The sequence below is a fragment of the Coenobita brevimanus genome, chromosome 47 (assembly GCF_032717465.1).
Source record: "Coenobita brevimanus isolate Jiangsu-jjx chromosome 47, ASM3271746v2, whole genome shotgun sequence".
In the NCBI taxonomy this organism is placed as follows: domain Eukaryota; kingdom Metazoa; phylum Arthropoda; class Malacostraca; order Decapoda; family Coenobitidae; genus Coenobita; species Coenobita brevimanus.
Window position 1 is genome coordinate 12,865,269 of NC_137000.1, and position 16,067 is coordinate 12,881,335.

The window sequence follows — 16,067 nt, forward strand, 5'->3', positions numbered from 1 at the left end:
CTTGGTGTCAGATGAAAGCCCATATGGAAGTTCCTGTATGTCGATAATAGGAAATATCTCTATCTTCAAGCGGTTTCAAGTTAAAGCCCTCTGAAAGTCCGTGACCTTGATTTTGACCTTTCAAGGTCACTCAGTTACCTCTTAAATTTAATCACTTCCTTTCCACCAGTGTCCATACTTCTTGAAAAGTTCCATGTAATTTCATTCAGCCGTTTTTCCGCGATGTTGCTAACAAACAAAGACACAAAGATACTCGACCAAAAATAATACCTCGCCGGACCCCGTCCTGGGTGAGGTAATTAGACAGACAGACAGACAGACAGACAGACAAAGAAAATTAGCTGCTGCTGGAGGACACTATACCTGTCAAGTGAACAAAAATATAAAAATCTCTCTGAGTTAAGCTTTCTGAAATGCATAAGTGCACAAACGACAGCAAGTCTCTAGTAACTGACCGAAAGTGCCAATTCTGAACTGCGGAACTACAAAGACGACGGGGTGATTCAGAAAAACGTATGGAGGGAATTTCTTTGCGGAACCACTCACGTACGCGCCCCCATGGAGGAACACAAGCACAGGCAGCCTTCCTCTGCACACCTGTTTGGATGATTAGATGGGATTAGACAAGCGTTAGATGGTGTTAAATGGTACTAAATGAAATGGTTGAGGAGGACATGTGAGGGAAACATGCTAGTGGAATCTCACACATACCTACCACCATGAAGGAACACCAGCACAAGCATATCTCCTTTGTATTTTTACTGGGATGGGGGCATGGTTAGATGGGGTTAGACAAGGTGTAAATGGAATTACATGGTGTTACATGAGATAGTTGACGAGGATATGTGGGGGAACATGTTAGCGGAACCTTCCACATACCCATCGCCATGTCGGAATATTAGCACAGTCGTATCTCTGTGTACCTGTTGGTGGTGCTGGAGAGTGATAACTTCACGTGGTAGCAATGATATAACCGGGTGGTCGCACTGCCTGATTATACTGGTCTCTCATTCTCTCCTGTTTCCCACAAGGAGATTGGTGTGCTGCAGAAGGGCAACTTCATCCTGCAGTCTACTGAATTCACATTCCAGATTAACCTGGGACTACAACTACTACTATTAGGACCCCTGTTGGGATGAGGGCATGGTTAGAGGGGTAGATTTAACTCCTTGGCTTTATCTGCCTACTTCTCTCGTTATTCCAGTGATACCATTCTACCTAACAGTGTCCACCACTGTCTTTATTACTGTCATTTTACCTAGACATGTACCCGTATGATGCGCAGTTAACCCCATCAGTCCCATGACGTATCTTCTTTTATTTTTTTCAGACTATTTTATTAAACGTACAATGGTTGTAGAGTAGCAAAGAAGGTAAATAATGGCTATATGTAACCCATCCAGTTCGAAAACTCTCTCCAAGGTTTCTCTAAAAACAGCAAGAATGCAAATAGTAACACGTCATCGGACTGAAGACTGAACTGTGTGGTCCATTTCACTAGCTATACCGTCTGATAATTCACGTGCTATTGTGCCTTATCTTCTTTTGTTTCTACATCCTGCTTCACTTCTTGTTTTAATTATTTCACTCAGACGTCGAATTGTTTAGGAAAATTCTTGCTAACCGAGGCCTACTTCCAGATTATGATCATTTTTTTTTTTTTTTAACCGAAAGGAAAATTGTCAAACTTTTCAAAATTCTATAGCCCCTTTACAAACAGAAATAATTAAAAATCACCAAAAGTTGCGACGTATCGTGGTACTGTGGCAAGAGTAAACTACTGTACTCTCTTCACCTTAACTTGGCCCAGATTTTCGTCCTTTTGGAGCTTATATTAACCCAGTGGCAGAAGAAAACAAAACTATGGGCTCTTTCCTTAGCATTTCCTCGTGACTAGCACCATATTTTAGTGTTGAGTTACTGATACCTTCCTACATTCAAAAAGGAGATACGGCAATTTTAGGCCAAGTTAAAGCGATAAAATATACTTTAATAACTTACTCTGGCCTGAAGGGGTTAAGTGGGAATCGAGTTGGGCTAATGGTAAACATGATAATTCATGTCCCTTCATATCAGCTTCGACTAAATTGACACCTTTCCATCTTGAATGCTTGATCTGGTGCCAATATTGTTTCCCATGACGAGTTGTAGTTTCACACTATTGTTACATATTACATACAAAGTTGTTTATTCATAATTAACAATGTGCAATATAGTGTGAATGATAAGCAATCAAACACCATTTCACTGTGAAGTGTGGCACGGGAAGGATGAGCGATCAGGACTTGCAGAGCCCAGCATTTTCTCTCATTAACACTAGAGTAAAGGGAAGGCGATAGAGAAATGTAAATTGTATATATGTTTAAAGTCTTGGGGGAAATACTTACCTTGTTGGTATACTTTAATGTAATCAATACTTCTTTACTGAGGTGTATAATGTACGTGGTAAAGTTATGATGCTTCTATTCATGTATAAATCCCAGTTGTCTGTGGGGTTTGGCACCTCTGAATATGCTGACCTCAGCGCCACACCCAGAGGGTACGCCGGCCAGCTAACAGCAGAACGCACTTATCATTCAAAAGAGATGGACGTATAAACTCTGAGCTCTCTCAGTGTCGCATGTGTATCTTTCTGTGGCCAATAAAGAGAGATTTAATCTGCTCAGTTTCAGTTCACCTGCACACACTACCTCTAATTTCCTTCAATAGGATTCTACACCGATTCCCACCACCTCCAGTGTGTGAGAAGACGTTTTGGTGGAGTGTGTCAGCCGGAGGTGACTTCGACTAGGCGCAACGTTATAACCTTGCTTGGAATAGAGAAGTCACGTCTAAGCTGATATATAAATTGGTGATCGGCTGTGGGGTTCCAAGCTGATATAATAGTGACCAGTTGAGGAATCCATACTGCCGAAACATTTTGGTGGTAGTGGTGGGATGACACACATAACACTGGTGTTCAGTGCTGGGATACGACAAGGTACAAAAGGGATTGTGCAGTGAAAACCCTTGCAACCGCTCGTGATCCTGCAGATGAAACAGAAAATCTTACTCTCCTGTTGCAAAAGGGACTAATTGCGGAGTAAGTAGAGCAGATATTAGAGTAATCTCGTTCTCTCTCCATCTTTGCCTGGCGAGATATCTCTACCTTCAAGTGCCAACTGGCAATTATCTTGCTCTCGTAGTGAGGCCAGTGCGGTGAAGGGTGGCATTGTCTAGACACATCTGGCAACTCTAGACGTGGATTTTTTTTTGTTTTGGGATATTCGTCCCAGTTGAACTGGGACACGGGCAAACAAAGAGCCCGTCACAGTTGCACATATAGTGCTCATTCCGAAATTAACGTGGTGGAGGGTAGTCCCTAACCATGTTAAGTAAAACATTAAAAGGTGCCCTGGCAACAATGCCAGCAGCATCCCTAAATTCATCACCCGATCGGGCATGGCCACCATCGGGGCAAGATCTTAGCAGAGATGTAGCGGGGCAGTGAAGGAGGTAATGTACGAGAGGCACATCGGACCTGGCCAAGCAATGAGGACACGGATCAGGCTCTGTACCAGCGATCTGTTTGAAGCAGGGGAACCCCAGGCGCAATCTCCGTATTCTCACTACTAAATAATTAGGCAGGCCCTTAGGAGGCAGGAGGGGAGAGTATGATGTAGCAGTGGCATACCAGTCTGCAGAGCTAGAGCCCCCCGAGATGCAGAGTTGGTGTTCCTCCCGGGACAGCCTGCCTATGGTTGCCTTTAGTGCTTCAAGAATGTATGAGGGGCTGGGGCGGAGGGGGAATGTTATCTCTGGATCAGTGCAGGCAGCGCGTGCCGCGTCATCAGCTCTTTCATTGCCAGTAATCCCGACATGACCTGGGAGCCAGTGAAGTATGATAGTGGCTCCCCTTTGGACAAGAAGAGTTGCAACCATGTAAATTGCTGTTAGGATGAACACATTATCATGGAGGGAGAAAGAGCGTAGCCGTTGAAGGGAGGAAAGACAGTCCGTATGGATAATGACACGTCTATAATGGTGGTGATGAGCATGGCGCAATGCACCCAAAATGGCTGCAAGCTCTGTTTGGAAGGCAGACACTCCTGGGGAGAGGCGCCATGATTCAACCATTCCCCACGACAAAAGCAGATCCAGTAGAGCCATCAGGAGAAACAGAGCCGTCAGTAAAGTAGGTGGCCGAACCCGGGGAGTCTAAAGCAGCCACCCGACTAAGACCATCCTGACGAATCATGGCGGGAATAGAAGAGCGAGGTTTGGCCTCTGATGGACTGATGATATGGAAAGGGAGTGGAGTCCAAGGTGGTGGATCTTCAAAGCCAGGGAAAGGAGAATCAGGGTCTTGGCACAAGCTTGGAGCAGCTCCCAAATTGTGAATGGTGGCAGCTGTGGTTCGGGCCCAGTCACGTTGAGGGAGCGCCTCAGGTGGATGGCCCAAAAGTCGTTTGAGCAGGGTTGAGACAGGTAGATCAGGCCGGCGCTGCACCAGCTGGAGTGTGATTGTTGCTGCGCGTAGCGCAATGCGGTGCATCAGTGATGACAGCCCACTCTCCAAACGCAAATTCACTAGACGGGTCCAAGGTGGAGCTCCGAGCATGATACGTAGAGCATTGTTTTGTAGAACTTCCAAGGACTTGGAGATAGGTGGGGAGAGACCAGTCATACAGATTGCTCCGTAGTCCACCAGGGATATTATGGAGTGAATGTAAAACGTGCGGAGGACAGAAAACGATGCCCCCAAGCTCCTTTTTGAAAGGTACCGGAGAGCAGCGAGGTGGGTGGAAGCACGTTCCCGTAGGTATCTGACGTGGCTTGCAAAGGTTAGGCCCTGGTCAAACCAGACCCCCAGATACTGGTGTGTAGTGACAAGAGTAAGCTGGTGACCCCCGAGAAGCAATGGAAAGTCTGGGGGACGGAGGCCGAATGGCAGACACTTTGTTTTTTCCAGATTGATTTTCAATCCAAGCTCGTTGCATTTGGCATGGAGTCGAGACAGGGCATAGTACGCCTGGGAGAAGCAATCTCGGCGTGTGAAGACCAGGGCCAAATCATCTGCATAGCAGAGGAGAGAGATGCCTGGCCCATAATCGACGGTTAAAAGCCCCTCCATTAAGATGTTAAAAAGGAGAGGGCTTAAGACGCTCCCCTGGGGGATGCCATTGGGATGGAGATGAAAAGCTGAGAGATGCCCCTGAAAACGGACCCCCGCAGATCGATCATGGAAAAAATCCTTGATCCAAGATAGGAGCCTGCCTCCTACACCCCTTGCTGCAAGAGCCGCAAGTATAACAGTGGGGTTTGCAAGTTCAAATGCCTTTTCGAGGTCGAGGAAGACAGCCATTCCCTTTCCTCCCCTCAGCTCTCCAAGGAGAGACGCAAGGCAATGAGTGGTACTCCTGCCAGGATGGTAAGCGTAAATCCTTGGGTGCAGTGGTCCCAGCCGCCAAGCAAGACGAGCCCGCACAACCCTCTCAGCTGTCTTGGCAACACAGCTGAGAAGGGAGATGGGGCGCATGGCAGTGGGATCACGAGGCTTCAGAATCGGGTGAATGACAGCCGCCTTCCACGACCTCGGCAGACGCCCCTCAGACCACGAGAGGTTAAGCAGATCAAGCAGTCGCTTGCTACCACAATCTCCAGCGTGTGATAGAACAGAGTATGTGAGCCCATCAAGCCCCGGTGCAGTGTCCTCCCTGCGTTGCAGAGCTTTCTGAAGCTCACCACTGGCGATTGGACAGTCAGCAGGGTCAGGCCTATTACACGCTGCCTGGATAACAATAACACGAGAGGGGGACAGCTGCGCCTGCAGGGCTCTGACAGACTGCGGGAGATTGGAAGATGCAGAGCGGTCGGCGAAGTGCTGAGCAAGACGGCTGGCCTCAGCGGCAGGGTCAGGATGGGAGGGAGGGCGAGGAGGGCGTGGATCAGAGACGGACCTGATTCTCCTCCACATCTCGCGGAGAGTGGAGTGAGAGTCTAGGGTACGACACCATCTGATCCACGCCTCCTCCCTAAGGCGGCGCTTCTCGGAAGTCACATGCCGTGTAACAGCAACCAGGTACCGGCGGTGCGGAGATGTACGGCGCCGTCGGTACTGCTTGCGCGCCGCATTGAGCCTCCGGTTCAGTTCCTTGACCCTGTCGCAGTAGATCCAGCCGTCTCGGTAGCACCTTGTCGAGCGCTGCCGCAACGGGATAGCAAGAGAGGCAGCTTGTGCAAAAGCACTTGCTACCTGATCCGCTCTGCTCTCGAGGTCTGAGGCAGGAGGGGATGTCTCAAAGGCCGTTGTGAGAGCATGGGCAAAGGCCGTCCAGTCCGCCCGGTGTAGGTCCCACCGTGGTGGTGGAGGTGGGGGTGGCGGGAGGGGAGCGAGAGGCAGATCAACCATAAGGGCAAAGTGATCACTCGCAAGGTGGGGGTGGAGTGACCACGACGCCAAGGCCGCAAGTGGTGCTGACACAACGGAGAGATCGAGGTGACCTCCCCGAATATGGGTGGGTTCTGCCACATCATTTAATAGGGAGACACCACCCATCTCCTCCAGAACCAAAGAGATGTGCCGTCCTGCTTCGTTGGACTGAAGAGGCGAAGATAGAAAGGCTTGGTGGGCGTTAAAGTCGCCCCCTATGTATACGGCTCCCCTGGCAGCCTGGGAGAACAGATCTCCCAACTCCAGGGTGCCCCTCTGGCTCCGGTAGACATTATATACCGTAAGGGGCGACGTAGCCAGATGGAGAACCACACCTTGAACCTCCACATCAGGTCCACAGAAAGGAGGGGGTTCACAATCCGTGCACGCGATGTGGTCCCGAACCAGAACGGCACATCCCCGTGTGGTGCCACGAATGTACGGGAGGAGATGGGTGGTGTAACCTGGGAGGCGAAATGTGGAACCGTCTGGGGGCAGGGTCTCCTGCAGTAGGATGACATGGGGGCAGTCCCTCTCGGCCGCCTCCTGAAAGAGTGGGAGCTTGTGCCGTGCTCCTAAACAGTTCCACTGGAGGAGTCTAAGGGAGGAGTCGTCCTGCTGTCTGGGGAGAGACAGAGACGACCCGCCTCCGACGTCTGAGTTGAGGTTATGTCCGTAATTGTCTCCACCGAGGGTGGAGACTCGTCTCTTTGAAGGGGGCAAGGTTGGGTCCGGTGAGGGGCTGCAGATAGAGCTGCTGAACTGCGGGGCTTGGACCGCTTGAAGGAGCGGGCTGGCTTGCGTGGGGAAGCCCGTTTCCCCCTTGAAGAGTGAGTAACGTGGCAAGGGGCAGGCCTGGCACCGAGGCCTTCCAGCTTCCTGGAGATCGCCTCGTCTATAATGCGATCTGCAGCGGAGCTGATCGCAGCCGCCTTTATGGTGATACCCAGCTTTAGGGACACTGCTTTGGCAACAGCCACAGCGATTTGAGATCCCAGATCTCTCATGTCCTCCTGTGTGAATGTTATGACAGGTTGAGCAGGGGCAGTGGGTGGGCAGGGCGCTGAGCTGGGTTTTGGTGGCAAAGTCGTAGATGGCGGACTGAGCGTCGGGCTGGGTGGCGATGAGAGGCTGGACTGCGGTGGGTAGTGAACCTCTGCAGTGGTCTGGCTCACTGTGAGAGCTGATGACAAGGGAGGAAAGTCTTGATCGCGGAAGGCTGGTGGGCGCGAAGCAAGAGGGCGGCGTTGTTGTCCCCATATGAAAGTGCCGGGGGGAGCTGGAGTTGCACTGGCGGCCTGTTGCTCTTGCACGAATGCAATCTGTCTCTCCCGACCCTGTTCCACGCGGCGAAGTCTCGCAGGGCAATTGCGGTGCCAGGCGTGATGTTTCCCTGAGCAGTTGGGGCACTTGGCAGCGACCGGTTCCTTCGCCTTGAACCGTTTCAGGTATTGGTCTGTGTCGTGCGCTCCACTGCACATACCGCAGATGACGGGGAGGTTGCAGGTGGCACGATGATGCCCGAAGCGTTGGCACCGGTAGCAGCGCAGCGGTTCTGGCGTGAAGGGGCGGAGATGAAAAGTGCCCCAATTGCCCAGGTCGAGGGACGGCACTAGAGGCCCGCGGAGGGTCACACAGACCTGCAGCGTCTCCTCCCGTGTCCTTTGATTCTGGCAGCGCTCTGCTGCCTCGACAAGAGGGTGCTGTAAGAGGATATCCACCGGCATACGCCGGGGATATCCCATGACTGTTGCCTTGACAGTTTGTCCTCCTGGAGACAGCTCCACTATCTTTATTATGGGTGCTTCCTCCTCTGCCACTGCCCTCAGCCGAAGGTATGACTCCTCCTCGATGGGGATCAGCACGCAGCTGTTGTTTCGGCCATAGCGATTCGCGGCCACGAGGCCTGGCAGGTGGTTCTCCAACGCCGCTACCGCATCGTAGCTGGTCTCGTATCCTTCCTGGAGAGGAACACGAAAGGCCGGGAAGGACGAGCAAGGAGGAGGAGGAGGCACAACTGAGACTGAAGGGCGAGTTGCAGACGGATGCTGCCGTGGCACCAAAGTCCTGTATGCAGGAGCGTGAGCGTTTCCCTGTGGCGCTCGTCGTGTTTTTTGTGTCACAGGAATGAAACCGTCGGCGTCAGAAGAGTCGACGGGCGTAGCAGAAGGGGCAGCTCCAGCAAGAGAGGCAACAGTAGCTGGTGCAATCGCAGCACAGGCTGCATCGTGTGCAGCCGAGGCAGTAGATGGTGACACCTTGGCAGAGGTTGGTGCCTGACTGCGCAGGCACTCAGAGGGAGAGACAGCTGGATGGGTGGCACCAGAGGTCTGTGCCTTAGCTCTGGGAACAGGAGGAGGAGCCGAAGCATCGTCCTCCATCGCCTCATGCACACGTGCAACCTTGGTTGCACGTGCCGAAGTGGAAGGGGGGCCTGAGGCGACATGCTGCGCGCGGGGAACAGTCCCCTTAAGCCTAAGAGAAGGAGGGGAGGCAGAGGCGTTGCCAGACGTCGACGAGTGGGAGCTAGCGTCTGAGAGACGCCGCTCCCGCTTCGCGCCTGGCATGGCAGCAGGGCGAGGCGTCCTCTGCTGGGAAGGGGTTTGACGGGCTGGGCCCGTGGGCCGGGGGATCTGCGTCCTTCCCATGTCCCTGAGGGACAGACACACAAACACACACAGATGTCACTCACACAGACACACAAACACACACAGACGTCACTCACACAGACACCCAGACAGGTACACCAACACTCACTCTGAAAATGGAAAGCAATAAACCGTAAAAATGGCCTAGTTCCCTACAGTGACGGGCAACCTATGCTCCCCGCGTAAAGGGCAACGTGGGAGGCCCCGCCACTGCCCCTTTCGGGACTTCCCTAATCTATAAGAGCCGCCCTCACTGCCTCCTTTAACCAGGCCCTAATGGCCCCCCTTCATGGAAGTGCCCTAACGGCACCCCTTCAGGGTTCGGCGTCGTACTACAGCGAGGGACACTAACGGCAGGCCAAAAACACACACACACACACACACACACACACACACACACACACACACACACACACACACACACACACACACACACACACACACACACACACAAACACACTACACAAACACTCTCACAGTCAAGCAGTGGCTGTCTGTCAGAGACAGAGTCAGAGCAAAAGCACAGGAAGAGAAAGAAATTCACTCTCTGTGCTGGAGACTAAGTCCAAAAGAGCCAAAAACAAGGAAAAACTGGCAAAAATCAACCTCAGTAAATGAGACTAAGTCCAGTCTGAGAGAGAGAGTGGCCAGAGCTCCGAACCAGACAGCGTCTGAGCAAGGAGTGTAGACGTGGAGATTGCAGTGAGGCAGGGTGAGCATGCGCTGTGTGTGGCTGTACGCAATACGGCGTCTCGTCTCACAAGACTAACAGTCACCTGAGGACCAGCGTGGGGAAAGGATCGTCGTGTGGTTGGAGGAGAAACCTGGCGAAGTGTGTGGACTTGCAGTACGAATCAACCGGGAACTTCAGCATCATATGACACGTAGGTAGTGTACATGCACAGTGAACCTTCAAACACACTTCTTAAGCAGCACGTGTTAGTTAGATAATGTGTTTAAAAAAATATAGGTTTCTCAGTTTATTCTAAATAGATACATTTGCTGTACATCTTGTCTGTGTCCAATTCTCTATTGCTAAGAGCCATAACTAATCTATTTGTGTCAGTTTAATTTTTCCTGTGACTGGGAAGAGAATAATTTCTGACAAGGTTAGATGGATACAGTGAAGAAGTGGGGACGAAAATTAAGGGGAGATTCAGACAAACCAACCTTGACGGAAAGTGAATCAGACTCAGAATTGTGAGTGGTTAGAAACTCTGGATAAAGGCACCCAGACTCTACAGAGTGAAGGACATCTTGAGGTTGAAAGTAGTCAGGACACTTCTGAGGAACTGGATAGTGGGAACTTGAACACTTTGCATTTGCGTTCTGGTCGTTCTTATTCAACAGTTCCTGAAAGTTCCGTTAGGTCCAAAATGGCCACTACTCTTGCTAATGAGGGTACTCCTAGTGAAGAGACTGTGGATATTGAACAGGCTACAACAGCACCCTTGGTCACTCAGGATAACCAAGGTCCAATAATCTCTCCTAGCTATGCAACCACTCACACACCCACTTACACCTCAGGCATGTTCAGTACACCATTAACTTTTGGACAGCAAGAACAAGACCATTTATTTGCTAATGTTTCTTATGTTAATCTATGGGGCATGAATACTAACAGTATTGGCATGCAAACCCAGGATCCTTCTGTTAATCCATGGGGCATGAATACTAACAGTATTGGCATGCAAACTCAGATGAATCTTCCTCCCTTATGGCAACTACCAAACATGGTGACCACTAATCTGGCTACTGCTAACGTTCCTTCAACTTTACCTCCTGTAGCGCCGGTTAGACAGTCCTAAGGACAGTTTGTTACTCAGGCATCTTCGAACCCAGATTGTATGAAGGTGCTACCTACAGCCCAACCGAGTTTACAGTTTACTGGGGAAGATGACTACTGCATCCACCATTTCTTACAAGACTGCGAGGCCCAAATAAATAGGCTGCAGCTTGCTAGTGATGGGGAAAAGATTTGGTATATTAAAGCAAATATTAAGCCAAATTCCCCAGTAGCGGAAATGCTAGAGGCCTCATTATTCCAAACTGGGCCTACTGCTCATGAATATGAAAAGTTTAAGGGAGCGCTAATTAACACTTTTGCAAACAACTGCTACATGTTGGATGCTTGGGTGTTTAGGTTCATAGATAGAGCACAGAAGCAACAACTGTACTGAAAGTCAGGCTTTGGCGAAGGCAGGCATATGCTATGCAAAAGATAGCAGAGCCTTGCAAACTTTGGGCTGGGGAGACACACCTTGGGGATTGACTTTTGAGAGAGTTGCAAGGTTACATGAATATTTACAATTCCTGTCTTGTTTAGCCCCTGCCAGGCGACGTCAGGTACTTAGGCAGACCAAAAGACCTCCTGAAATAGCCTTGCCTGACATGAACTTTAAGCTAAAAGCAAAGGCAGAAGGAGAGGGCGGTAGTGTCTTAGCTGAGCACACAGAGAAAAGCCCTGCTGGCAGATTCTGTACTGTATGCAATAAAGCTGGTCACACATAAGAAGTGTTGGCATGTTAAAAAGGCAGTTCGTCAGGCAGCCAAGCCCAACCTTCCCACCACGTCTGGAGCTAGTACTGAAAAGTAGGTAGACAACAAACAACCCAGTACTAGCTGTCCCCAGAAAAAGACCAAAGCTGTAAAGCCAAAAGTGCAAAGATGGTGTGTCATCCATGGGCAGTGTCCTCATTCGTCGGACTATTGCCCAATTGTTCTTGCCAATCAGGAAAAAACTAGGTAATCAAGCTAGTTCGGGGGAAGTTCAGGGTCGCACACAGAAGTAAATAAAATCGTACAGTCCACCGATGCGTGTGTGGCAGCTATTAAAAAGGTGGATTTGCTGTCGATACCTTGGATCATAGGGAAAGACCAGGTATCTTTGATAATGGACACTGGGGCATGTGCAAATATTATTTTTAGTAAGGCGCTAGAGAGGCTGAAGTATGAAATGCCTTAAGCTAATTGGACGTTGTCAGCACCTGACGTGATTTTGACAGGTGTGACAGGGAGTAAAATGAAGATCGCAAGCCACGTACCGTTGACATTGAGGGCAGATAAACCATCTCCTGTATTACGTGCTACATTTTATGTGGTTGAGGATTTCCCTCTGCCAGCTGATGGGTTATTGGGCTTTGAATCCATGGAGAAGTATAACGTGATTATACGCTCTCAGAGACATTCTATTTCCTTTAATGGAAAGGAGTTTGTAGGCCTTTGTCCCTCAGCAACACAAGCTGGAACTGGCATCCAATCAGGAGCCGTTCAACCAGTTGTGACCCCGACAAATGAAACGTCAAGGGAGTCCCCGGATGCACACGAAACAGACGGTATGGATTGCAAGCAGGTCAGGGCTATAGTGAGTGGGAATCACCACTTACCCAGTTGTACTGTCTGCAAAATTCCTGTCTGAGTACCTGATGTGTCGGAGGGAACTGATTGGTATGTTTAACAGAGACCGTAAAACATACGGCATTGTCGTTAGAGTCCACCCTGAGTAGTGTCGGACCACACCAGAAGATGCCCCTCTTCATCGCAAACATGAGTGGTGGCGCAGTTAAGCTCAGAGATAGTTGTTATATAGGTGACTTGATGTCCTGCGGTGCCCCTGTAAAGAAAGTCAACAATGTACAGTACCAGTGATCTCTCCCGTAGTCACATCACAAACAACGGCTCAGTCGGAACCTACACGTCCTGGGAGAGGAAAGCTGCTAGAACAATACGTGATGGTAACAGATAACATTGCCCATAAAACGCGGTTGCTAGCATTTCTTAAAGAATTCTCCGACGTAGTGGCACTTCCAGGAGAACTGCTTGGTAGGACGGACAAGGTGAAGCATCATATTGGGTTGTATCCTGGTACGAATCCGATATATGTGCCTCCATACTGCCTACCACACAGCCAAAGGAAAGCAGTGGAAGAAGAAGTTGAAGAGATGCTTCATGATGAAGTCATTCAGCCTTCTTCCTCACCTTGGAATGCACCACTCTTTCTAGTGCCTAAAAAGGATGGTGGTGTGAGACCTGTTGTAGATTTTCAGCAAGTGAACAAGGTAACCATACCGGAACGTTATCCAATTCCGCATCTCAGAGACTTACTGCAGTCCTTGGGTAAATGAAATACCATGTTCACCTGCCTGGATCTAGCATCAGGGTATTGGCAGGTGGACCTGACTGAAGAGTCGCATCCCATCACTGCCTTTAGCACTCACCGTGAATTTCTCCAGATGCCTTTTGGACTGAGTAATGCTCCTTTGACATTTCAGAGGATGATAAATCAGTTGTTTGGTGACATGATTGGGCAGGACGTCCTGGCGTTTCTAGATGACTTAATAATTGTGAGCAAGGATATACACACTCATTTTAGTAAGTTAAAACAAGTGATGGAAACTTTAAGATCCACGGGTCTGAAAATCAAGCTATAGAAGTGTGATTTCCTAAAGGCAAATGTTAGATTTTTAGGGCAATTAGTTGATGGAGATGGCATCAAGGCTCTGCCAGATAAGGTTACAGCCATGGTAAATTTCCCTACGCCCAAGTCCAAGGACGATGTTCACTCATTCCTAGGGCTCACTAGTTTTTACAGGAGCTTTGTCCACAATTATGCTACTATCGCATCACCATTGACGACGCTACTTAAGAAGGATGCTACATGGCAATGGGGACCATTGGAAGAGAAAAGCTTCAACGACCTCAAGAAAGCCATGACAGAGATACCTGTGTTAGCGTTTCCTAATTATACTCAACCTTTTTACCTGTGCACGGACGCCTCAGGTTTGGGACTGGAAGTGGTGTTACTGCAAAAGGATGAGGAAGGCAAAACTCACACCACTGCGTATGCCAGTAGGGCACTAAGACCCCCGGAGAAGAATTACTCGGTAACGCGTTTGGAGACATTAGCAGTCATGTGGGCGTTAGGACATTTCTGGGATATCTTCGGGTACCGTATAATTGTTTTAACGGATCATGCACCTATATGCGACTTGTTTAAGGGGAAGAATTTGCTCGGTAAGATCGCGCGTTGGTTCAGCAAGGTAATGGAGTTTGACCCAGAGGTCAGATATTTACCAGGCCGACAAAATGTCGTTGCCGACGAGCTGAGTAAAAATATTGCTGCTGCCATATCTGAGGATATCCCTCTTTCTGGGTATTACCCGGACACAGTAAAAGCGGCACAATGTAAAGATACAATGTGGTCTCAAGTCATCGATGCCTTGGAGTCTGGCGACTAGTCATGTCTACCTGACCTTCCGGTACCTCACTTCCATCTTCAACGGGGCCTTTTATATAAACAGTCCCCCGGGAAGGACACTGTTTATCAGTTGGTTGTTCCTACTACATTACAGCAAACCGTGTTACAGTTGGTTCAAGCAGGTCATCCTGGACGCGACAGATGCATACGTGAGGCAAGAAAGAAATACTATTGGCCGACCATGAGGAAGGACGTAGAAGCCCACATTAGTCAATGTATCAAGTGTACGGAAATGTAAGGAATAACAGGACCTCTGACTCCCATTTTGGAATATCCCCTACCTGAAAAACCGTGGGATACAGTCTCCATTGATCTCTTAGCGTTGCCAAGGAGTCATCAAGGCTCAAGCTATGTATTGGTGGCAGTAGACCATTTTTCGCAACTCACTGTTTTAGCACCTTTACAGACAAAAACTGCAGAGGAGGTGGCGCACGCTTTGGTAACTTCAGTGATATGTCCATAGTCAACATCTAAGGTATTGCTCAGCGATAATGGCAGTGAATTTCGTAACCAGGTGTTAGAGGAAATCTGTCGTACATATGGGGTAAGGCAAGTCTATTACGCCTTACAATCTCAAGAGGAATGGCCTGGTGGAGAGGACAAACAGGAAGATACTGGAAGTCCTGAGACCAACAATTACTGCTCAGGCAGACTGGCAAAACTGGTTGCCACATGTAGCGGCAGCCATCAGCTACTCAGAAAATTCGTCAACGGGGAAATCTCCTCATTATATCCTTTATGGAGAGAAGGTGTTACCCTACAATATGCTAGCTCGACCTCCTACCCCAGTGTATAATCAAGAGAATTATGCCAAAGTACAGCTTGCAAAGTTTCAACGCACACATTGTGAAGTACAAAAAAGATTAAAAGCCTCAAGAGCGGAGATGATGGTGATACAACACAGAGGTAGTCAAGAAAAGACGTTGGAGATAGGCCAGAAGGTTATGATCAACAACCCTGAGAGAACTTCCAAGCTCAGACCTAAGTTCCGTGAACCATATACCATTATTGAACACATGCGTGGACATACTTATCGATTAAGGAATGATGCTAGTGGAACTCTGGAGACAGTACATGCTGACAGGATCAAACCAGTAAGTCAAGAGCTAAGCCTAACTAACCAGTCGTCTGATGTGTTGTCCCCTCTGTCTTCGTTGCAGTCTATGTCGTCGTCCGTACCTGTCCCTAACCAAGAGTATCGCACCAAGCTACGATCCCACAGTAAGAGCGACTAAGAGAGTATCTTCTCTTACAGACATGTGGCTCGCACTTGGACTCCTCTTGCGTTGCTTGGAGTGGACCTATGGAACGACATCGGACACGGACACGACTGCATTGATGCCAGGAGCACTGAAGAGCCCACTTGGAGAGGTAGTGATAGTAGAGGATGCAGTATGCATATACTATCCAATGGAAGGGTATCTCCAAACTCCAGATATTGTTAAAGAGGTCTCTAAGGGATTGTTTCACCTCAGACAACAACTGTTGGAAGTCGACAAGTTATTCAACCGGAAACCACAGTTTACGACCTCAGATAATGAAGCTTTGGTACAACCAAGCTTCACACTGGACATACAGTTAGGGTCACAGACAGGCTCACTAAATTGCATGTCGCTTTACCTAATGCAGATTCTGATCTTTCCAAGCATGTAAATGCACGTACTAAGAGAGGACTTGTGGATCTCCTAGGTATCCTGTCTCAAAAGCTTTTTGATACACCACTAAACAAGGACGTAGTGCAATTGGGTAG

The 16,067-nt window shown here is 49.2% G+C and overlaps 1 protein-coding gene across 1 annotated transcript in view; it reads right to left on the reverse strand.

Moving 5' to 3' along the window:
- Positions 1-337: 337 nt before the first annotated feature.
- LOC145399088 (esterase SG1-like) overlaps positions 338-16,067 on the reverse strand; it is a 63,101-nt gene continuing 47,371 nt past the window's right edge. Inside the window, exons 4-5 of the mRNA XM_080271839.1 lie at positions 456-597; positions 338-363 (exon numbers count right to left, since the gene is read on the reverse strand). Coding sequence (XP_080127965.1) covers positions 338-363; positions 456-597 — 168 coding nt within the window. The remainder of the gene's footprint in view (positions 364-455; positions 598-16,067) is intronic.